Source organism: Porites lutea, chromosome 4 (assembly GCF_958299795.1).
Source record: "Porites lutea chromosome 4, jaPorLute2.1, whole genome shotgun sequence".
Classification (NCBI taxonomy): domain Eukaryota; kingdom Metazoa; phylum Cnidaria; class Anthozoa; order Scleractinia; family Poritidae; genus Porites; species Porites lutea.
Window position 1 is genome coordinate 4,054,385 of NC_133204.1, and position 23,876 is coordinate 4,078,260.

At 38.8% G+C, this 23,876-nt stretch overlaps 1 protein-coding gene across 2 annotated transcripts; it reads right to left on the reverse strand.

Moving 5' to 3' along the window:
• Positions 1–825: 825 nt before the first annotated feature.
• LOC140935306 (uncharacterized) lies at positions 826–23,004 on the reverse strand. 2 transcript variants are annotated; one of them, XM_073384852.1, is made up of 18 exons: positions 22,323–23,004; positions 17,150–17,404; positions 15,353–15,980; positions 13,880–14,283; positions 13,667–13,742; positions 12,646–12,842; positions 11,919–12,057; positions 10,938–11,193; positions 9,641–10,143; positions 8,836–9,038; positions 8,328–8,613; positions 7,648–7,748; positions 6,733–6,925; positions 6,155–6,261; positions 5,550–5,621; positions 4,769–4,867; positions 3,438–3,642; positions 826–2,944 (listed from the first exon to the last, which is right to left on the reverse strand). In XM_073384852.1, the coding sequence occupies exons 1-18, from the start codon at positions 22,821–22,823 to the stop codon at positions 2,484–2,486; spliced, it is 4,686 nt and encodes a 1,561-aa protein (XP_073240953.1). In that variant the 5' UTR covers positions 22,824–23,004; the 3' UTR covers positions 826–2,483. The 2 variants fall into 2 exon arrangements, with proteins under 2 accessions (XP_073240953.1, XP_073240952.1); XM_073384851.1 differs by having other exon boundaries at positions 7,648–7,751; positions 22,323–23,003.
• Between the last annotated feature and the right edge of the window lie 872 nt (positions 23,005–23,876).

Genomic DNA, 23,876 nt, shown 5'->3' on the forward strand with positions numbered 1-23,876 from the left:
GCGTTGAAACGCGCTTTCATATATAACCGTCTAAGTTGACTCTGAAGGGGACATGAATTCAGTTTAGCTTTCTGTGGTTGGCCCGCTGTTGTTTCCTGACATCGTCTAAATGCTGCATTAACGATTTTATCAAAACATAGTCACCGCCAGCCCAGCTCCTACTTCAATTCGGCCCCGTCCATACGTTTCTTTTAAAGACGCATACACTAGAGAAGTCAAGCTTCGGCAAACGCAAATTTATACCACTTGACCAAGTTTCCCCTTTACTTCTCGTTTACTGTTCATTATTTTTACACATAAATTAGTAGTTTCACGCAATTGTTTTTATCCATAAGAATTACTTTGAATCGTTTTTATCTGCTGATTTTCTATTCCCAGAAATTCTCAACTTGAATCTGGCGTTTGTCGTATACGTGAAGCTTGAACTCTCCATTATGATGTTTTTAGGCCTTCTGTTTACACTAATACTATGAGCTTTTTCATCGAAAACGCATCGATGTGAAAACGCTGTTGAAGATGGATCAAAACAGAAACGCATACATATCGTATTAGTCTGGACGATCAAAAACGATGACCGAAAATATCGCAGGCGCGTGTGTTTGAAGCATGCGCACAGAGTTTAACTGCGTCACAGCGTGAAATCCTGTCGTTTTCGTACATTTTAGTGTAGACAACGCGTGCTTCTGAAAACGCATTAGGGTGGTTATGGCTTTAAACACAAGGTGACCCAACGAGGAGATCGAGGTGGAATGCCATGGGTTGGGGGATAGTTTGGGAACTGATCATGAGCCGTCGCACAATACGAAATTGAAACATATCCATTGATATTTGTCAAACCATCATGTTTATATTCATTATTAACATTTCTTTTGCATTCTTTCGCCGGTACAATTTTATAAATTAATAATAACAAGTTTTATCAGATAAGTATTAAACATTCGGGCTGACTTTTTAAAAATACATTAAGAGTGTTACCACCTGACAATGGATCTGAAGCATGTTTTGAAATCTTTGACAACTACGTGATAGAATGTTGACAGTTCCCTATTTTTTCGTTAGATCGACAGGATCGAGCGCTTACATATACTGGTACACGGGCAAAAGTCTCGGTTTCAAATGTACCTGGAGGGGTGGGCCTCGGGTTTATAGCGATGGGGGAAGGGAGCATTTTCCCAAACCGTCCCCTGCTCCCTAAGTAGATTTGACACACTCTTCCAGGAAGGTCGCCTGTAACGCAAAGTGCTCGACCTCGAAGATCTTACGGAAAAATAGCGGAATGTGTGTAACTGCGTGAGGACCAAGAATATTTCCGGAATTTCATTGTAAAGAGCCAATCAGGTTTGAGGAAACTAAACAATGGGCCTGGTCTGGTGGTCTGTTTGTGTGACTTGATCATCTTTGTGATTGGACGCGACAGCCTGCGAGGAAACTCTTCGGAGAGAGAGAGGTTAGGGATCGTCCTTTTCCCTACATCACCATGCCCCCGAGAGCTTGCTCTTAGGCTTGTCCAGACAAGACTGGCGTCCTCGGTTATCTAAGTTGAAGTCGTCGAACATTAATAAGGATCTTGTAATTTCTTGGAAGTTGAAAAAAAAATTCATCGGTGAAAATGTGGTCCTTAAGCTGTAAGAAAATAAGTAGGAACCAAGTAGTGCGGTATGAAGAATCCTGTAACCTGATTGGCTAACGTAATCATTATCTGTTGCGTAACAGATAGTGAGTAACGCAATAATTTTTGTGACAAAAGCAAAACAATGGAAACTTCTTTAAAAATTACTTGAGCTATATGGAATGAATACTGACATGGTAAAAATTAACAAAACGAATTTATACCTTTGTGACAAACAAACGAAGTTTTCGTGACTCGATTAAATTTTTGTCAACTCTGGCTTGTTTTCAAAGATTGTAAGTCAGCTGGTTTCTTTATGCATAAAAATTAGGACCTTTTATAACGCACGCACACTTCCGGTACAAGGGGACTTACTAAAAAATGCAAAAGAAGCGTTATGTAGAAAACTAAGTTCTGTCATCAAAAAGTTATGAAACAGGAATAGAGGTAGCACTTGGATTCCCCCAGTGAGGAACCTTAAAGAAACCTATGTCTGACAGTTTTCATTGAAATCTCTTTTAGATATCTCGACACGAGATGGTGACATAAAAGTGAAAAAGAAAAACAATGACATAATACCCAGTCAAAAATTTATACGCCTTTTAAATAAATTTTTTTATATATATAAATAACTGGGTTAAATTGTATCTTACAAGTACTATTAACTGTATTTTTTAGTTGTTTACATTCATTAATATGTTTACTTTCCACCTGGCTTTGGTTTTTCAAAAGTTGGATTGCGCTATCGAATCCACTAAGTTATAGTTAAGAAAACCAATCGACCTGTTTATCCACTGGATATAGTGATTTATCCGTGGAAAGCGTTATCAACCTTTTGAATAACTAGAGCCTGGTAAATAAACTTAGAAATGCTCTAAAAATTTGTTACTGCTTCATGCTCATCGTTAATTTCCAGTTTAACTTGACTTAGTTTCCAGGGTACTCGAGCTAGAAGGTGAATGACTGTTTTAAAGCGATGACCTAACAAAGCTAGAAACTGCAAAACAATTACTAATCCATAAACTGTGAGGAAAGAAAGTCCAATAATGTCAACACCCAACACAGCCAAGTCTTTGTGCCTGACCAATGTGAGAATAATAATCATCCACAAGACGTTAGCAACGCCAAATAACATCAGAGTCTTGTTTCGTAGTTCCACAAGTCTGTCTTTTAGCTTTGAAGTGTCATCAAAAGCACTTAGTTCTGGAGCAAGACACCTCCGGCGTAGGCCTTCCCAGAAATCATATTCTCTACCTTCGTCGACGTTGTCTACATCCAGGAACTTCAATGGGAGGCGATCAATTTCGCGCCTAGTTTGCCGGACTTTCTTTTGCACTAAAATGATAATTAAAAAAAGTTTGCAGATGAGGCTAAGTATGATCTAATGTTGTTATCTTTGGGGTGGGTAGTGGGAATGGCCAATTGACCGCTATAATTCAACTTGATCTACTAGTTCTCTAAATTAAGAATGGAAGATCTTATGGTGTTGTATTCAAGCACCACGAATTCAAAGTGTTTTATGCCTCCTCTTGAAAACAGAAAAAAAAGGAAGAGAAATGGGAATCATGAAACATAGGCTTTTTGGCCGAGCGGGAATTTGAAACACGGGATTTTAGAGCTTCGGGGCGCCAGAATTGAAAGGCTATTATAATATATTAGAAATAACTCGATGAGACAAGTTATGGCTTCCTGATTGTATATATTCAACGCTCTACTAGCTCGGCCACACTGTCTACGTGCTTTGGTATGCAAATTTCACTAAACAGCTTTAATGATGAACAGTCAGTTTCCTGTAAACATCTCACCATTATTTCGTACTATTTCATACCTTCATGCGGATATTGCAATTTTTTGATCCCGACGACCAGTTTATTCAAATGTCCTCGTTTCGAAATGTGAAATGTTTCTTTAAGACTTTTTTTGTCCAACCCTTTCAAATCCTCCAAGTCACAAGGCTCTTTGTAACCGTTTGATTCAAATCGGGGCCAATATTGCTGAAGACCAAGATCCTCTAACCATTCTTCAACGTCATCCTGTACGAAAGAAAAACATCCATTGCAGCTTTAGAAAACGCTTCTTTCTGAAAAACTATAATTATAATTATAAAAGTAAAATAAAACGGAAGAAAATTGTTTCTTTTTGATTGATTTCTTTGCACATTGATATTTGGCTGGAGATCACTGCAGAGCAGTTATAATAACAACCGTTACTACTAACTCTTAGAAAATGAAAAAAAAAGGAGGGGGAACAAATTCTTGAGGTGTGATGTAAATTGCAGAAAGGAAAAAAGTGTGCAGAAGACTGACATTTATTCTAAACAATAGAGTTTGTTATAATAATATAGTTTATGGAAGAAAGCAGTTTTTGTTGTCTATGTTTATAACGTATAAGAAGCTTCTAATTTATTGTTTTCTTCAATTTTGATTGTATATCTTCGCCTGGCAAACAATAAGAGTATCAACAGACTATTTTTTTCCTGCAATTTTTAAGCAAACGGCGTCTAACTGTCTCGTGTCCCATGCCAGTTTTCTCACTGTCGTTCATGTTCAGTATCGTACACAAATTATTATTATTATTATTATTGTTATTATTATTATTATTATTATTATTATTATTATTGTCATTCTTCACACTATTACATGGATTAGAACATTGCTTTCTTTTGAGATTTTAAGATCGGTACACACATGCGTAAGAGGTTCCAGGTCACCCTTCCATAAAATTCCACAAGGGGATTTCATTGATGACTGCCGCTTAAATGCTAGCCAAGAGTGCAGTGTCCGCTAATTTTAGAAAAGAGATAATGGCGTGAGCTTGTAAATTAGTATTTTACGATCTTTTTAATGTTTTTATTTCATCAAAATTTTAGTCTATGATAGTGGAATGTAAATTGGTCATATGATGACTGCCGCTTAAAAGCTAGCCAAGGGTGTGTCCGCTAATTTTAGAAAGTCGATAATGGCGTGAGCTTGTAAATTAGTGTTTTAGGATCTTTGAATATTTTTATTTCATCAAAGATTTAGTCTATGATAGTGGAATGTAAATTGGTCAAATGTTAATAAAGATTTTATTATTATTATTATCATTATTATTAATTATTATAATTAATATTAATATCATTATTATCATCAGCATCATCATTATCAATAGGGAACTTACTGGGATGCCTTCCTCCACATCCACCCGTGGGATTTTTTTGATCTCCCTCAGCAGTCTTCGCCGATGTCCCCTTGTCTTAATTCCAATGCTTTCGAGATCCTACCAGTAAAAGGAGTATAATTAACGTTTCCGCTGTTATTATTATTATCTTTTTGTGACACAGGGAACCTGAACGCTGTATTAGCTAGTAAAATATATAATCAGTTGTTGTTCCTAACTCCATAATAGTGAGTCTTTTTGGAAGGGATTTGAATCCGATCAGAAATGATTTAACATTGCCGGTTTCAAATGTTTTAACAACTGATTACTACAGCGTTTGAGTTCCCGGTGTTTGTGATTCCTGAGGCAAAAAACAGGTTCGAACGCGTAAGGGTTAACATGCTAAGAAGAACGGATAAACACGAATTAGACACAGTATACTGAATCCTTCTGTTCATGGTAATCCGTAGCTAGCAAGCCCTCAACGAACTGTTTTGCTTAAATCAAAAATTTGATAATACGTTTAATGATTTCCGCCATTAATTTTACAGACACCTCGAAAAGAGTTGGTCCCTGTATGTCTTCCTTTACTCCCTTGATTTCACTTTGAATAACACGGATATTAGGTCTTAGAGTATGTTAGTTGTAACTCTTTCTGTTCACTAACTACGGGTAACATTTAAGTTAAGCCTGTTGAGTAGGAATTGGATACGATATTATGTAACAGGGTCGAAAAATCAAAGATAATTGGTAAATAAGTTTATTTAATGCTACAATAAGCATGTTGAGCTCTAAAATTTACCTGGTCTGATAATCCAAACAAGTCTCCCATGGTGTCGTATCCTTCGTCACGAAACATATGGGCGTAATCATTCTAAAGAAACACAGTGACGCAACATTGTGAGAACAGGCGTCCTTTTTAACTTGAGCCAGCGTAAAAGCAAAAATTAAGCTCTTTTAACAGAACTCACTCAAGCAAAAAGGGCGTTCCAGGTCTTAAGATTAATTTTTGAAGAGAAGGGGGAACGAGTACACTAAATCCCTGGAGAAAAACCCAACGGAGCGTTTTAAGAAGGAAACCCCTGCTTCCCACAAACTAGATTTTATGTGGAGTTGCCCTCACAGTCCGGGGATAGCGCATAGGTGGGTGGTGAATGTCGGATTCAGTTCACCAATGGGCGAGGTTTTGCATGATCTCTCCCATTTGACTTGTAAGTGAAATCCTTGCGCAAGAAAACAAAAAATAATTAAAAGCTAGTTTATTTTCACTTTACTTTTCTCTTCTTCAGCTTTAATATCGTCTCTGTATTAAAGAGAATTGTATCGTGGTCGAAAGGGGTAGGGTATTGGTAGGAAGGGAAACAAGAAGGGGATAGCAAGTAGTGATGAAATATTTCGAATAAATACCTCCGTTGAAATATCCAGAGGAGCAAGCCATTCCTCCACAGGTGTTTTGAGATTCGAATAAGACATGTCGGTTTTGAGCACTGAGAGAGATTCCGTAGATCCGAAATCTATGAAGTGTGGAAAACATAACAGTATAAGTAATGAGTACTAAATGTGATGCGCAAACATAATATACGTGGCCCATATTTATGTGCTGGTAGAATTTTGAACACAGAATGACCTCTCTCCCTCCGATTCAGGTTGAGATCGATTACTGAAGGTCGCCATCTTCATTTCATATGGAGAGCGAAATCTAGGTAGAATTTTACTAAACGGTTTTGAAACACTAGTAATTTTTGAATAATCTGCCACTTCGCGGTATTAGTTGAAAGCTTTTCGAGTCGGTACTCTTTCGGTTTAAATCGCCGTTGACGTCGTCACGGATCTTCAAATGAGTAATCTCAGGCTTTTTTAACATTTGCTTCATTAAAAAGAATCTTTCCGTTTGGGACATTAAGAGAATGTATGAAGTGATTCAGGAAGTGAAACGCTTTCGCAGGACTGAATATTTCAGATTCCTTGCACCCTTATGAGCTTACCAAGTGATTGGCGGGATAATCCATTTGGTGATTGTAAGTAAATGTCTGGTCGTCCACGGCGTCGGTTCTCTGATCTTTCCGTGGAACACATTTGTGTTCCATCTAAATCTCCCTCGTCTTCTAAGCCATTAACTGAACTCCCTTCTCCGTTATGCCTTGAGGAAAGGGTTAATGTTTCCACCTCGGTATTAGCCTAGAAAAGGAAGTAATCCAAATTCAACTCAGTTGATCATGATTTTTACCTTTTCTTATATATGTTATTGTGTCTGGTGAATGTTCTCACTCAATCAGCTGGCCAGCAGCTCTGCAAATTTATTGGTGCAATCGAAAGGTTTTACATAAGAAAAAGCCTGTTCAACTCCCACAGGACTGGTTTGGAACACTAACGCCGTTACATGATCGCCGTTTCATTGTTTTGGAGCATCAAAATGGCGAACGTGAGTGTGAAAACGTTCTATAGCACCACTGGCTTCTTAAGTCTCCCACTCCATATGCTACATGTGGCATGACTAGGGGAGTGAATAATAAAAGTTTTGCAGAGAAATCAAAAGTCCTGTACTTCAAAGAGTGAGTTGATTATTTCATCATTTCTTTAGTTTTATTTTTGCCTCTGTTTATTTCAGAAAAGAGCAAATCATAGTAAATCCTGAAATAATGGCCCATTTTTCTACTTACTACAAGTGCATGTCTTGAGCTTCCAATAGCCAGATGAAGACGGAACTGACTGATTATAACAACTTTTTTAAAAGTTAAACTCTATCGCTGACGAAGAATCACTTTATGACCTAACTTTCGATTAGAATTCAAAGTCGCCATGAGAAAAAGATGACTGAGCGCAAAAAAAAATTAGCCGAGTTTAAAAGCTAATTAAAAATGATTCACCCTGACATCTACAAAATGACATATTTCAAATACCTCCTCTGAAGAATCCTGGTTGTAACTGTTCAGCCAGGCATTTAACATCGGAGAGTGTTTTCTTCGTCTGGGCACAAAGAGGGTAGATTCGCGAGATCCGCCTACTTTAAGGTTAAAATGTGAGGGGAGAAAAGAAAAGAAAAAGTAACCATTTAAATGTGATATGCAAAACATGAGATACTTTGTCCACATATTGTCCTAGCAACAATAAATTATGCTGTTAGCAACGCTGAATGACCTATGATTGAAGCCATCGTACCACACAAACTGAAACGAAATGAACCAGTCGTTCCCAATAGATCATCATTTATCTGATTTGTTGTTGTTGCTGTTGATAAATCACCGAGATACATTTCTACAGAAGTCGGAATCTTAGTTCAAAGTAATTTGCGCTTGTTAAATCCGTTATCGTAATCATAAAAGCCAAGCGTTTCCGTCGTTAATGTACTTTTAAGTGAATTTCATTCTTCGAAAATTAATTCAAATAATAAATTTAAACTGAGCCTAGATTCAATATTGGATTAATGAAGCAAAGCCTCGACATATTATATGGAGGCCAAGGCGAAGCATGACAAACGTAACGCTTGGCCGGCTTTGACTATAAATGATCGTGTCTGTTTGGCTTTCTGAAGTAAAGAATATCGACATGATAAGTGTTTCAGTGGCCCTCGTGGTCTTACCTGACTGAGATGATGATTCATATGGCTCAGTAAACCCGCCTAACACAGGCTGTGAATTTATTTCTTGTGGACGATCAGGGTTTTCTGATGTTTCGGGAATACACTCTTGCTTTCCTTCATAAACTGGATTTTCTTCTAATCCATTACTGGAATCCTCAACGGATTGAATTATCTCTTCTTCGTTTTGCCTTGTGAGACCAGATGTACTTCTTTCCACCTCGACTCGTGTTGCACTAACATGCATTTCTTCTTTGTAACGGGTTTGGCCCAATGAATGTTCAGACTCCTAGAGTGTTGTATAAGGAAAAAAAGTTTGATTAAGTTCTTATAGTAAACTGACGCACTGCCTATGTTCAGAACATTACTGCAAAAAAAAAACCGATGTCTAAATGTTATTTTACACCTCGTAACTAGAATTTACTGTCAAATGAAGGATTAAGTGAAAAACACTATAGTTATGACGAATGTCAAGGTTATGATATAATATTATCAATCAGGTATTGTTTACCTCATTTCGTGCAATTTCGTCGACGTTAACTTGACAAGCCACGTCTTTCGTTTCTACTTTTGGTGGTTCTATGGCTTGTGTAGGAGGCTGTTCAAGCTGGGCTGGCCTACAGCACTTGCAGACAACAATTTCCTTCAGTGTTTCCCCAATGGGAGTCAGCCAGTCACCTCCGCCTTCTGAGGCAGTTTTCCCCTCCCTTGTTCCTTAAGGTAGAAAAAGAAACAAAACGAAAATTGAATATAGGTGGCTATTGCGGGCCCAAGCCGGGGTCGTTAAACAAGAGGCCAAACACACAAGTTGTAAAAATGAATATTTCTCGTTGTTATGATAACAAACGTTTTAAGCGAAGCTCCTCTGGCCATTTTTTTTTCTTAATTTTACTCCTCTCGGCAACATTATTAATCCGATTTAGTATCATACTATTGTATCATTTTAAAAAAGAAATGGTTTTCTGGTTCGCTTAAAAAAGAGCGAAACTCCTCAGTAAGCTGAGCTATCCCTTAGTGTTTTGGAAAAGCAATTTAATGAAGGTTTATGTGTTTAATGAAGGTTTATGTGTTGCCATCATTGTTTTTGAATAGGGTGTCACTTTTTCCGGTCCGAGTAGGGTAAATAGGGTATATAAACTTTCATTTGTCTCATCCTTAAGTATGGTCAGGGTTAACGAACCTGGGCCGCACGCAACTACCCCAATTTTATGGTAGTAATCCCTCCGCCGGGGGACAAAGCCATTGTCATCTTACATCCCCAGGGTTTGGCTACAGCGGAAGAAAGCACTGAGTATGATTAGTCCTTTAAAACTTACCCCAAGATCTGTCTGTTAGATTGCATAGAGAAAAAATGGTCAGAAGTAGATAACCAGATGGCAAACAAAGGAGATACCAAACACCATGTAGCAGACACATGAACTCTTTCGGATGCAACAGGGCTGCGGCAAAAAAGATCCCGGATAATCCAGCCAAGTATAACGTGCTTATTCCTGCGGGAAGGTGATGTTCCAGAGGTTTCGGCGCAGCAGTGACATTCTCGTTTGGTTTAGACGTGGGTGCGGCAGTAGGCTCGATTTCCCGTTCGCTTAATTCTTTTGAGATTTGAACAGCTACACCGACAGAAACAATACACATGATCACAGAAAACACGAATGTGAGTAGCTTTGAAACCTTCAGCTGGAAGCTTTGTGTGGCGAAGAGACATACTAGGGTGTAAGCAAGAACCACCAGGCAGAGAAGTATAATTACGGTTATTTCACTCAAGCCAATCCCTGCATACACCATTCCACCAACTATCACCAGAAGTACCGTAGACGGCCTGAATGGGAGGAGAAAAAATGATTAAAAAAGGAGAATGTTTTTACTAAAACAAAGTGTTCAGTTGGCAAAGGGTTTCTAACATTCTGAATGGCTGTCTTTCTTTATTTTATTTTATTTTATTTTTTTACTGCATTGGGTAAAAGGTATCATTATTTTTTATATTCACTCAATAAATTGATCTAGATTTATGAGGGAGGAAGGTCAAAGAGCAGCAAGGGACAGGGAAATAATTTTAAAACAATTATTCCTCGAACCTGAATGGGCTCTGAGTCAATAGCCCATGAGGCCGAAGCCCTAAAACCCTAAACGTAATAATTTTCAGGTGTGCAAACTCCCATATCCCCCTCGTAACTAACGTTTCTTCCCGTGCGTACACTTTCAAAATCTCATGCGACGCTTCTGAATAGATATAAGCATAATATCCGTAAATCTTCCGCCCCTACAAGGTGAGGACATTAATTGGACTACATTAAAATTTGCTGCTGATACTTGGAACGCTTTGGACGTTTTTTTAAGGCAGACACCCTCCTTAGCAGCTTTTAAGCGCAGCTTATCTAAAGCTAAATTTTAATTCATACTTTTATCCTGTATTATAGAGCACATTATATTATAAATTATACTATTAGGGCTCTATTTTTTTTATACTAATAACGTAAACTATTTTCAGCTTATGGTTTAGTCTTTAAAGAGGACCCCTCTGTAAACCACTAATAATAATGACAAGAATTATTATTATTATTATTATTATTATTATTATTATTAGGCTCATGACTGTCCTCTGTACGTACTTACCCAATAACAGTGGAACAGACAAGAAATGTTTGGTAAACAATGAACAAGAAGGAGATGTGTTCATTAGTCTTTAGTGTCAGCTTCCACTCTCTCACAAGCAGAACCAGGTTGGCTAACGAGGAAGGAGCCCATCTACGCCTTTGTTTGTAAAATTCATCGAAGCTTTCAGGGCAGTAGGTGCTGTCAACTGCGGCGGCGCAGTATGTGAGGCGCCAGCCCTTCTGTAACATCAGCGTACACATCCAGCGGTCTTCCCCTGAAAAAAGTGATACATTGTATAGGAAGAGTACTTAATGAAAAACGTTAAGACCGCTGTTATACTTTTCGTACAATAGTGATTCTACCTGAATAAGAGATGCTTCCCTTCCAACCGAACATTTTTCCGCGTTTCTTAAAGACAGTTTTTTTTAACATTTTTGGCCAACGGTTTATTTTGAAGCCCCACATAAGGTAGGATATTTTTTACTTATCTGCTGGCTCCACCATCTGCAACTATCTGAAGGAAAAACTAACCAGAGCCCGAAGGATTGGTAATTATCACGCTGAATTGACTGAATCATTATGAAGAGAGCCAATTATCGCCAGAACAGACTTTGCAAATCACAGACAACAAGGAGAATATGATTTTTGGTATTGTAATATGTTCCTTTCACGTACCGATGAAAAAGATTCAGCTACACCCTATCTAGAATTCTTTATTTTGTAAATGCCAAAGAAAAGAAATAAAAAAGATATTTAATTTTGCTTTATGACTTATTTACTTTTCCTAAAACAAGATACCATTTTCCGTTTATTGGTTTTAGAAAAGGTGTCACTTTCAATTCTATTTCCCTTGAACAGAATCAGGGCTTAAGATCATTTACGGCTCAAACACCTTGCCCCCAGGGGTTCATACGTACTTAACCAACTAAGAGGAGAGTGCTAAGAGGCTCAAACAGTCGTGAAATCACTTGGTTAGCCGCCATATGACTTATGACTTACCCATATCTTTGGTGAGAAAGTCAAAAGCATGGTCTACTTTTGTAGCGTAAGTCGGCAGAACGTCCCTAACAGCTTGGCAACGGTACAGACTAAAACAACCAGGGCTACACAGCACTGAACCAAACATGTGATTTGCTACCTGAAAAACGATACACCAACCACAAAGGAAGTCTGTGAATATTAATATACCGTGAACTCTCTCTTAAACGCCACGTCCGTCCTTATGTAAGGTAATCCAGTCTTGGAATCTGAATTCCGGCCGCGTTGTGAATTCCGTATTCCAGGTACTGGATTCCAGATTCCTTTCAAGTGGAACTTGGGCCTGGATTTCGATTGTTAATGGGATTCCGGATTCCTTGAGCTGAATTTCGGATTCCAAACTCCAGGATTCCAGATTCCACAAGAAAAAAAATTCACAGATTCTGGAATCCGGATTACCTTATACGGGGCTCCCCTAGGCCAACATTTTGCCCTAAGTAAGAAGTAAGTGTTAATGTTGGCTTGGGGGAGGGGTAGGTGGGCAGTTTCCCAGAAACATATTATGATCCGCCAAGGTTTCGAAAAGTGATGGGGCTCTTCAGTTATGACACTACTTGTACCTATACAAAAAGAATAACTACAACAACTGACGGTGGAATTTAAAAAATATTCAATTAATAGTTCGTGAATTCTATGACGCTTAACTTGACTTAATTCTCCTGTAAGTCAAATCTAGTGATATACATACCTTTTGAAACCAATGACCAATGGCGTAGTCGAAGATCTGGTACCAGACTATAGGCCCGCTTCCCAATGGATGTGTACGAGCACAAACTGCTCCAACCCCGGGATCTTCAATAATCTGGTCTATTAACGCTTCAACTGAGTCATGGGTGAACTTGACGTCAGCATCGGTGGTAAGAATATAGCATTGATCGTCGCGCGCTGAAAAGTTACGTTTTTAATCAATAAATCAATGCATAGATCCAAGAGGAAGTGATAGGATGATTCTTCAAAATTAATAGTAAGATAGAGATTTCATCTCTTTTTTTGTACCCCATTTTTCGGATGTTTTAAACAATGTTCTCTTTCTAGCAGTTTCTTATTAAGTTTGAAACTAAAAAGTTAGCAATACCGGCTGAATTAAAATTGTAAAGTTGCCGAGTCAGTTATTTTAAATAACACCAGTTATACTTATCGAAACCTTATGAAAACCTTTACACCACCTTAGACCGAGTCGGACACCTACATTGTGCTTCGGGAAAGATGCGTTTAGTTCAGTGTTTTTTTTTTTTTTTTTTTTTTTTTTGCGTTTAGTTCATTGTTACCTTTCCCCTAAGCCAACATTTTGCCCTAAGTGAGAAGAAAGTGTTAATGTTGGCTTAGGGGAGGGGTAGGTGGGCAGTTTCCTAGAGACGTAAAATGATCCACCAAGGTTACGAAAAGTGATGGGGCTCATTAGTTATGATACTAGTTGAATTTAAACAAAAAGAACAACTGCAATAACTGATGGTAAAATTTCAAAATATTAATTCGCCACATGTAAGGGAATCCGGATTCCGAAATCCGGGAAATTTGGGCTTGTGGAATCCGAAATGCTGGGATTTGGAATCCGGAATACAGCTCACAGAATCCGGAATCCAAGTTCCCATGATGAAGAATCTGGAATCCAGTTCCTGGAATACAGAATCCAAGGAATGGGATCCAGAATCCAAGACGGTCTTAGAGCCCTTACATGGGGCGATACTTTGTTGTGTTACACTTCTCACCGTTAAGACGATTCTGTTGGTAATCCAACACATAGGACATATACATGACCTGACTCCATCGCTTTTTATTCTTTACCTGCAAAGATATGAATTCCATATTAAAGATACTTAGAAGAAATGGGCATTCTTAAAGCTGAGTGAGCAAGCTATTTCAATAGACCCATCCACAGTGTCCCTTTATACTGAACCTTTTTTAAAATATTCCAGGCTTACTTTAGTATTGTCTTTCAGGTGAATCGTGAATTCCATTCCTCCAGGCAGGTTCCATTTAAGCTGTATACCATAAGGGGTCATTACTTTGTAGCAGGAACGTAGTTGCACTTTTAATGTTTCTTCCACCAGTGAAGCCAACTGCAACGCATAATCAGTGAGGACGTCTCCTCTGACTCCTCCATCAAAGAAAACGTGGGATTCATAATGGCGTTTAGCTTTTGTTTTGTTCTTGTCCATCTCATGAATCGATTCAAGGAGTTGTTTCATTTCATAGTCTGCTTCGTGGTACATCGTAGTGCAGATGAACACAGTCACGTTGCGTGAGAGATTCCGTTGTATAACGTCTTCCTCATCAGATGCTCGGCTACGCCTGTTCATCAATAGATACTGCTCAAGGTAGACACCTATACATAAACCATACAATAGATATTAAGTTATAATTATCAACAGGAATATCAAGTGATAAAATATCAGCATTTTGCTTAGTTCTTTCAAGAGGTAGGGATCACGACCTTTCTTAATACTATGTAGTGCGCGCGTGAACCAGCGTCATTTTGGCGAAAAAACATGCATGAATTTGACAGAACGTCGTACAACCTCATTCCCGGGGTCCTCTCCTACTCGTAGAACGTCGTAGTAACGTAAAGAAGTCATCAAATGTTAGAATTTTTATCATTTTGCAATCTCAGGAGAAGGTTTAACCTCCTTCGATAAAAACAACCATGTTAACATTTTTGGTGAAAAAAGTAATATGATAATATTTATAATCTCGTTCTCGTAGTCGATCGGACATTACACAAAGTCATCGGAAAGAAAGTGAAACAGCATCAAAAATATAAGGTGCCTTCACAACTAGGAAGTCCTCAGCTAAGTACAGTGAAACCTCAGTTAAGCAGACACCTGCTTCTGGACCTTCCAAGTGTTTGCCTAATTATGGTTCATAAAAATTGTGCAATGTTTGTTAACGATTAACGTTCAACGGTTAACTCTGTACTGTGATAAAGTTCCATGTTGCTAAGGAAGCAAAGAAGCTAAGAAAGCTGTACTGTACTTTCTGCAAGACAGTTTAGGTGAACCTTGATCGCGGATGACAATCATACGGCCAGTTATCGGTCTAATCTACAGTTTATTGACAGCTAAATGTATTGATTTATCTTTATTAATCAGATTAATCGACTACAGTACGAATTTCAAGGACGTAATCCAATACTACATATGTCAATCCAGTCCGGTGTCCGCTTAATAGAGGCTGTAAACAATAAAAAATTAGCCAAATACAATTTACTTTAGTGTCCGCGTCCGCTTAATAGAGGAGTCCGCTGAATAGGGAGGGGCTCTTTATAAAGGAAAATATAAGACGTTAATTTCGGGACCCGGCTTAGTGTCCTCTTAATAGAGGGTGTCCGCTTAATTGGGGGTCCGCTTTCGGTTTCACTGTATTTATATTTCGAGCATCCTGACTGCAGAACTTACCATTATACGATGGTATCCAAAACAGGTCGTGGGCGCTTGCCATAATAAAACCGCGACTTTTCCACAGGTAGTACGTAGTGACCATGAACTGTGCCAGCCATAGCGGCAGCCCGCCACCTGCTAGAGTGTAAAGTTGGTTATCTGATCTACACGATAACGGAATCATGTTCGTATCGCAAAACCCTGCGACGTTTGTTATGAAAATGGCGATGGGCGTGGCTAGGGTCAAGGGAAGGGCGTATCCAGTCTGCTGCATACGGAGTGAACAGGCGAGCCAACCAAGATGGTAGGCAAAGAAGCTGGAAAAGATGTGCAGCATAAAGTACACAAACGACGAGTTTGACGAACTAAATGCCCTAAAACCTTCGGACATGCCGCCCAGCTCTACGATGTTGCAAATTTTGGCAAACACTAAGGCAACGAAAGGTGTTAGAAAGAGTTTCCATAAAGAAATGACAATAGCAGCTTTTCCACGGGCAGTAATTTTGGCCGCATTCGCCACATCCTCACTCGCATTCTCGTCGTCACTTTGATCGGAGACCTGGTTACTGGTTTCTATTTGCAGTTTCCGCAGTTTAGGAGACCAGACGATGGAAAGAACAACAAGGGCAATAATCGCATAAGGTATCTGAAAGAACAACGATTTCCAAGTTAAGCCTGCACGACATGAGAATTTAAATTTAAAAAAAAAGGAAAAAATGGTCACAAGCTTTCGAAGCTTGAGTTTCTGAGATCCTTTGTAGTATCCTCTTATTTAGTTGTTTCCCTGAACGTCCCAGCATTCTGTTTTGTTTTAGGGTTAGGTGCCATTGTTAATCCTGTTTGTTGTTCTCTTAACCAATCCTGTGAGGCCTTGTTACATCTGGGACGCGCCTCATCCTTTAGGTAGAAAAGCTTTGGATATCCCAGAAATAGTTGCGCCTAAAGTATGTACCCGCCCATTCCTTCCGACTTAATAGGAGAATTACAATTTAACGATGAAAGATAGGTCAATTACTTGCTGCGCGGAGGGGCGGAGGGGGGGGGGGGGGGGGTGGTTACTCCTTATAACGGCCTATACGGGGAGACTCAGTCCGAAAGGGATACTTTTGCCTGGCGTATGAAAGGGTAGGGATTTCCCTGTTAGATCTCGTTTACGTACATACACTGTTTAAAGGTAGCCATTAAAACTCCTGAAGGAGGATTACTCTCCTTACAGATAACCCACCCAGCCCAGGAAAGGTTGGCCACACCACCAGGGTCTACATTCCTTACTCTTTTAGAACAGTGATGTGGGTTCTTTTACGTACGTCACACAAGAACCAGATAAGTGAAAAAGCTGTGAGACGGGAACAACAGTTTTTCGTCCTTATCCGAGAAGACTAGAAAGTCTACTACCAATTGCAGCTGTCATTACAAAGGTAGCACAGTCTTCTTATTATTCAAAGACCCGGAGTGTTGGTCCGGCCGGGGTTTGAACCCGCGACCTCTCCCGCTCAGCACAGACTGGCGTTCTCCCAGCTGAGCTAACCATGCGGCGGTAGATACGAAAGGGTTGGGAAATCTGTCCGTGACGGTCGGTAAAATAGGCCCAAGGGTTAAAAGACGCATTTTTTGGTTGAGAAAACGCACTGATTTTGTGATCAGGGCCTTAGGGCCGTACAAAACTTTGTTGAGTACCCCCCTGGACTTGCTGTCAATGCTGCACCCTTCTTGACTTCAATTATCCCTTGTAATCTCTGAATTTTATTTTGAATATAAATTCTAAACTTTATAAAGAAAGCTTAGCAAAATTTTCAGTAGAGTTTTCTTGTTTACCTCGTACTTGTAACACAAAAGTGAAACACCAGCTGCCCCAAACACCGCACTAATTCCGAACCGAATGGCTTCCAATTTTCCAGTCTTCGTGTTCCACTGTGATCTTGATTTGATGAAGTGCCACAATGTGAAGCCCAGAGGTAAACTGCATGGCAGCAAAATCATGACGTCTGAGTTGAGTGGTTTTACTTTTAGCATAGCAACAATGGTGATATAACTAAGAGAAACGGTCTCCAGGAAGCCACCAATAAATATCTGAAAAAGAAATAAGGACTTGAATTTTGTTAAAGCCGTGAAACAAGTCAAATTAGACCTATAAAGCCCAGTGAAAAGGCCTTTTGGCCAACAACTCCCAAAATATTTGGATGATAAATTTTGCGTCCATTTGCACACACTGTTGCATGTTGTTGCGTGTTGTTGGGAGTTGCTGCACAAAGTTTGAAACTGGTCAAACTTTTTAACCAAAAACTGCCAACATTTCTTTTGTACCGTGATCGGCCGAAGCGTATCGCAACAATATTGCATCCATTTGCACACCTCTTCTGACATTTTTGGGACCACGCTCGCGCATTGCACATTGGTCTCCTTGGCCCAAGGAGATAATAAAAGTTTATAAAGTATTGTGGGGGTGTGTTCGAGCAACTCGCTTGCTACACGACGAGGTACCAGGAATCTGATTTACATCCTGGCCTTTATTCTTCTTATTCTTCTTACAACTTCTGCTTACTCTACTCCTACTCTACTTCTACTACATCTATATACTTAGTTCAAGTATAGTAGCGGTATTAATAGCCAAAGCTGGACGTGACTGGGTTAGCTGGCCGGAAGAGTTTCTATTGTATTTCTTATCGCTAACATTGCAACAGGTTTGCTATTGTCAGGGAATAGACTAGCCTACGCACAGCCGCAGCTGATAAGTACCAAAGAACGAAGGTCAGCTCTAACACCACAAACACGACCACCTGTAACATTCCTAATATGGCAATAAGTAAATTCGCGAGCTAAGCATAACTTCAAATACAAGTAAAAACAAAAGATCAAAATAGGAAAACAGTGCGTGGACAAAATCAAGACTTAATAAAACAAAAACTAAACTTAAAAGACAAGGTAAATCCGTCTTAAAAATAACTTTCAAAATACTTCACAACAGTATTATGGGTTGTATCGTTCCCTCGACGCACTGCCTGTCCCAATATCGGTGTTGGGAATTGTCGCATTCGTTGCATTCTTGCATACCACTGCCAACACGGACGCAACAATTCCAAACATTTCAGTTGGTTAAACACAAATAGTTAGCGTTAGAGGGCGTGAGCTGAATGAAACAGAAAATGCCAGAAACAAACCCGGATTTAAAATAAATTTTTCTATAGCACATGCATCTTTTGTTGGAGAAAAGACACAAGTCCCTGACAGACGCCTCCAAAGTTCGGTTCAGCTGTAAAGATAATAATGTTTTAACTTTATGACTGAGCAAATGAGATGACGCAGGAAATCTCTCACATAGCCAGTACTGACCTGTTTATCCAACCTTGTTAAGTTTAGGGAAGAGGAACTATTTGAGAGAGAGTGTAAGAAGTTGCACGTTTGTGGTCTATTGTCACGCCTCCGAGAAACCTACGCTAAAGGAGCTGCATCATAAAATTTACCAAAATTTAAACAGTGGAAACTGCTACCAAATAGAGTGGAGTATGAAAATTACCGCTCAAAACGTAAACACAAGGAGACACGGATGCACAAACATGAAAAAGATTTAAAAGGATTGCCATTGAGGTTTTGGAAAGGAACAGTTTTTCGGTTCTTTGTTGCTGCTGACGCGTTTGATACGACGCTTAGGGGACATATTTGTTTGTAACGAAGCTGGGATTTGTTCAAGTTTCTTAGCGAATAAGGACGTCAGTAATTCATATAAACAAACTGAACTAGCCAGCCATGACACAACGGCCTTTTAAACGAATCTCATTTAACATGTCATGCTAGACTGATGTTACTCGAAGCACGACATTCAGAGCCCTTGTTCATGCCTTACTACTTCTTTTATCTCGGGTACTATCAATGATTAGGGGTCAAAAGCAACGTATATTACAATGCAAAAGATCGATTCCCCTTAACGGTAATCAATTTGTAATATTTATTGCCGAATTCTAATTAACTGTTATTAATTTATAAATAAATAAAAAATAATAATTAACAGAGAGTCAAAGTGATAAAAATGAATTTGTAGCGAAACGTATAACTACTCTGACCGCCATCATTGCTCTCTGAAAGCACTTATGTCGACGGCAATAACAAGAGTATTTCATTGTAAAGATTTTACATCGCCAGGATTTTAGACATCAGCGAGCTTTAGCATATTTTAAGTTTTCCCTGTATTATAACATTTACGGACGTGTCACCTTGAAACCCGTTCTAGACAGCCTACGCAAGACTGGCCGGGGTCTTTTCCAAAATACCTTTCTAGTTTGCTCACTTATTTCAACGTGTCATAAAGACTCATTATGACGCCTAAATGGTTTCAGAGGAGACGCGCGCTAGGGTCTATGTATGTTAGAAATGTTGGAGAATCTTCTATCATTATTATATAAAGACACTTACACTGAGATCATTATTGCATGCATCCTGTCACGCGGAATTCAAAACGAAGCATCTTTCCTCATACTAGTAACTCCAAAAGAATTCTCAAAGATAATGTTCAAATCGAAACAGGGATTGTCCGTTTTCAGTAATTTTTGCACTGCAACGACAAGATTTGAACTCAGCGAAAGATGGCTAAGTTCCAGTCTATCTCCCTTTTGGTAAATTGAAGTCCAAGATAGATCAGAGTAAATTTGTTCTAAACAATGACCAAACGTTTATTCTTCGAGTTCTCTTTAACTCATGTAAGTTTTAAGAGTTCTGAACCGCCGAAAATAACTGAAAGATTCATCCTGCGGCGAGCATTTACGCTCTCCTTTAGGAGATCGACTGCGGCTCCACTGAACCGCGAACCCGAATAAAGAACTTGTTTGTAGGCTAAGACCAAATCGTGACATAGCTACAATGTGCTTAAAGTATCATAAACAACAGACTAATATTGATTAAGTCGTGACTCCCACTACACAAATGATCCTATATAACTCCTGCCTACTAAACAGGTACCTTTTTGGATAAAGATTGACTGACTTGTTCAATGAAAACAAAATCAAAGGGATATTGTACCGTCAGGGTGGTGGAATTTGTTTTTTAATTTGTCGATTACTCCATTCTAGACCTAAATAATAAAATAAAAGTTTTAGAAATGAAATAGATGTTTCCCGAAGGCTAGAAATCGAAGGAAAAATATGAGAAAAACGATTTCGGAATAACTGCACTTACGCGGCTAAACATTTTAAGCTAGAAAAAAAAGGGATCGTAATAATCCTTCTTTATCTTTTTCAATTTTGTCTATCCATGCTTTCATTTGAAATTAACTGCACTCTGGTTTCTGTTCCTTCCCTTTGTTTAAGGTGATATTACACAGCACGATTCGCAACAACGATTTTTAGGGCAACACAGAGTTGCAATGTTGGAACGATGTTGTGGCTATTCAAAAACAATGTCGCAACAATGTAGCAACGCTTTGTACTAAAAATCGTTGTTGCGGATCCGAGTCGTGTATGCCTTTAGTTCGTTATTCCGGCAGTATACTTTTCGCTTATTGTTAAGGTATAGTGAAATTGGTTTTCAGTGCGTGACACAGCTCCTTTACGGCAATAATTACGATGGGGTTTTGAGAGTTTTTACAAAGCCATGGTAATACATTCATTACTCGCTCAATCAGGAGGAAGTGAATTCATTGATGTGTGTTACCGCATTTTTATGCGAATATCATGTAAAATAGCAAGGAACAAAAAGCTTGAAACAAAGACAAAAATATTTTTAAAAGATGTAAATACCACGTTGATATGGTATGCACGTACAAATTCATGATTGTCATCAATCAATCATACCCGGAATTAAGATGTTAGATTCACGGTTAGTAATGTTTCAGACGGTTGGTTATTGTTATTAAATTGATTGGCAGTAGTTTTGACCCTGATCTTTCAAACGCTTTTCATTGTCCGCCAGCAAATCAATAGCTTTCAATTTTTTTGTCGCTATTAACTTCCTTGTGCATCGACTGTAAAAACTGCTTTTCAACCAATTTTCTTCGAAACATATCAAATCCTTTCCGGTGACCAATAGTTGCTTTACTTGGGCTAATATGGATTTTCTTAAAAATCTGATCCTTGCTTTTGATTAATTTCCCGTCTTAATTTGGGCATTAGCTAGTAAACTGAATATGTCAAATATATAACAAAATGTATTGGGTAAATCCTGTATCCTTTGACGTTTATTGAGGTTCGCTAAAACGAAGCAAAACATCGACCACAATTTTCCTCCTCTTTTCAACCAATATAATCAGAATGTGGTAACCGAACAAGTGGTACTCGAGCTGCAGTATTCAGTAGTGGTATTCAATGCATTGTATAACCTCTTATAGTACGTAGAAAGATGCCAAAATGTTTAAACTTCAAGTGGAACCACAAAATACCAGAAAGTGCTAGAGACTTTTTTGTAAGACCACAGGCCTGTCAGGCACGTGTTTCTACTTTGTTTCAAAACGTTTCGATGTCAATTTCCATGACTACGTTCCAGAGGTGTGTGGACAAACGAAAATTGTTATCAATTTGCTTTTACGACACTATATGGGAAGTTTTAAGTCTTTTTCAGGCGACTGACCCTTGTAGGAAAATCGCGCGAGAGAAACAGAAAAACAAATCTGTCATGCCATGACATCACGTCAGTTTTCACTGAGCTCTCGATTGACTTTAGCTCTCGACCAATCATCGCGCGAGAAATCACTCTGTTGTCGAAAAAAGGAGATTCAAGTAGCAAAAAGTAACTGGTGGTCGGATATAACTCATAACACAGTTTACAACGTGTTCAAGTTCTACCCGCGTACGTTAAGCTCAGAAAACAATGCGAAAGTGTGATCTTATGAAAAGTACTATAGACAGACAATTTGTGCTTGAAAATTCTTTCAGTCAAGTAGCTCTAGACTATTCTTACTTTAGTGTGATAATTCAAACATGACTGACATAATCAGAATCTAAGGTAAATATCAATCTCTTAACGTCTCAGTAAGAATTACATGTATGCATACAAGTAAACTTACAGTTATGAAACCTTTCTGAGATGGCCACGGGTGACTTTTTCTCCTCAAACTTGTCCATGAAGCGTAAATAAGAGAAACGGCTTCAGGAATCATCAAAGCCAGAACAAGCATAAGAAATAATGCTTGCTTGCCTGCCTCTGTAGAAATGTTTCCATTACCACTTTTTCCAGTTGGGCTAAAATGTCCGTCGGTACTATTTACAGTTTGATTTAAAGTTCCGTTTCCAGTTTTTCCAACTTTGTCGTCTAAATCTTTGAAATTTTTTCCTAAGACCAACAAACAAATTCTACTTGCAACAACGCAGAATAACACTAACAAGGAAAGAAATACGGCCACAAACCACTTCACGATCCAGGGAAGAAAGGAATAACAATGTCTTTTTTCAGCCTTGTTGCTCAGCTCCAAAGTAGGTTCACTTTTGTCTATAGTAAATTCTGATTCACTCTTCTGAAAATAAACTGACTGATGACTTCTATACTGGCTGGCGGTCTCGTCGGACATCTTGCATCTAAGATTAGGCTTGCCGTTCTTCAGCTACATTCACGTATAAAGCACCTCTCTGTTATAAATCAAAGTGTCTTCCCACTTTAAGTTTTGTACGATTTGAACTTAATAACTCAGCTATTTGATTGCGCCTTGCTGAGTAGACACTTACCCCTTTTATTCAATGAATCCCACATTGACGCAAATATGAAAACAGGGACGTTACGTTTCAACAATGGGCCGGGAATGCCACTGAGAACGTCACCAGTGAAAACTTCCCCCCTTCAAAATTTTCCGGGATTATTCCAACTGTATTTAATAATTATTTAAAACATTTCAATCAGAGACCAAATAGTTACGGTAAAATTCACCGCCTTATCGTCTATGTTCTCAAAAAAACCAACAATCAGGTCGTTCGACCCCTGTCAGTAGTTGCGCAGAAAAACGGCATGAAAACTAAGAACATAGAAACGTTTCAAATCGTTGATATAGCTTTCGCTTGTTTTTTTATTGATGACGCTGACTAAGAGTAAAAGAGTGGCTTTTTGTTTCTCAATGAATTCTGCTCTGCAGTTTCCAAACAATAAACAAACCTGAAGGTGTACACTTAGCCTTGTCGTCGCCATGACTCGATGATTTTTGCAGTTTTTATACAGTGTTAATGAACCGTGGCAACGTTTAAAAGCGTTTCATGACCTTAGGCATGAGTGCTCATTAACATTTTAAAACGTGTTAATGAAATCGACAAAACGGGTGAATACTGGGGCCAACATTAAGCCGCAGTTACACTAGCAAGTTTTCGTCAGAAAGGAAAAGCTTCACTTAAAGGAAACCATGGCACTGTACGTGGAAAACTTGACAAATTTTTAGCCCACCGTCGGAAGGAAAATAAGAAACTTACTCGACGTGTAATTGTGGCTTTACCACATATGAATAAATTTTAAAAAAGGAAGGCTGATTTAATAGCGAAGGAAAACAGTGTCAGAGCCTGCCAATATTGCGAAAGGCCACATTGCCTTCTCCGCTTCAATCTCTTTAATGTCTTACAAATAACGGCTGTGGGTTAAAGAT

What these genes read in the sequence shown, in the direction of transcription:
- LOC140935306 (XM_073384851.1), bottom strand. Translation starts at nt 22,823, where the DNA reads ATGTCCGACGAGACCGCCAGCCAGTATAGAAGTCATCAGTCAGTTTAT. An exon ending in CTCTGGATATTTCAACGGAG is followed by an intron (nt 5,622 to 6,154) that starts GTATTTATTCGA and finishes GTGTTTCTTTAG; the next exon opens with AATGATTACGCCCATATGTT. An exon ending in ATGTGGAGGAAGGCATCCCA is followed by an intron (nt 3,643 to 4,768) that starts GTAAGTTCCCTA and finishes TCTTTCGTACAG; the next exon opens with GATGACGTTGAAGAATGGTT.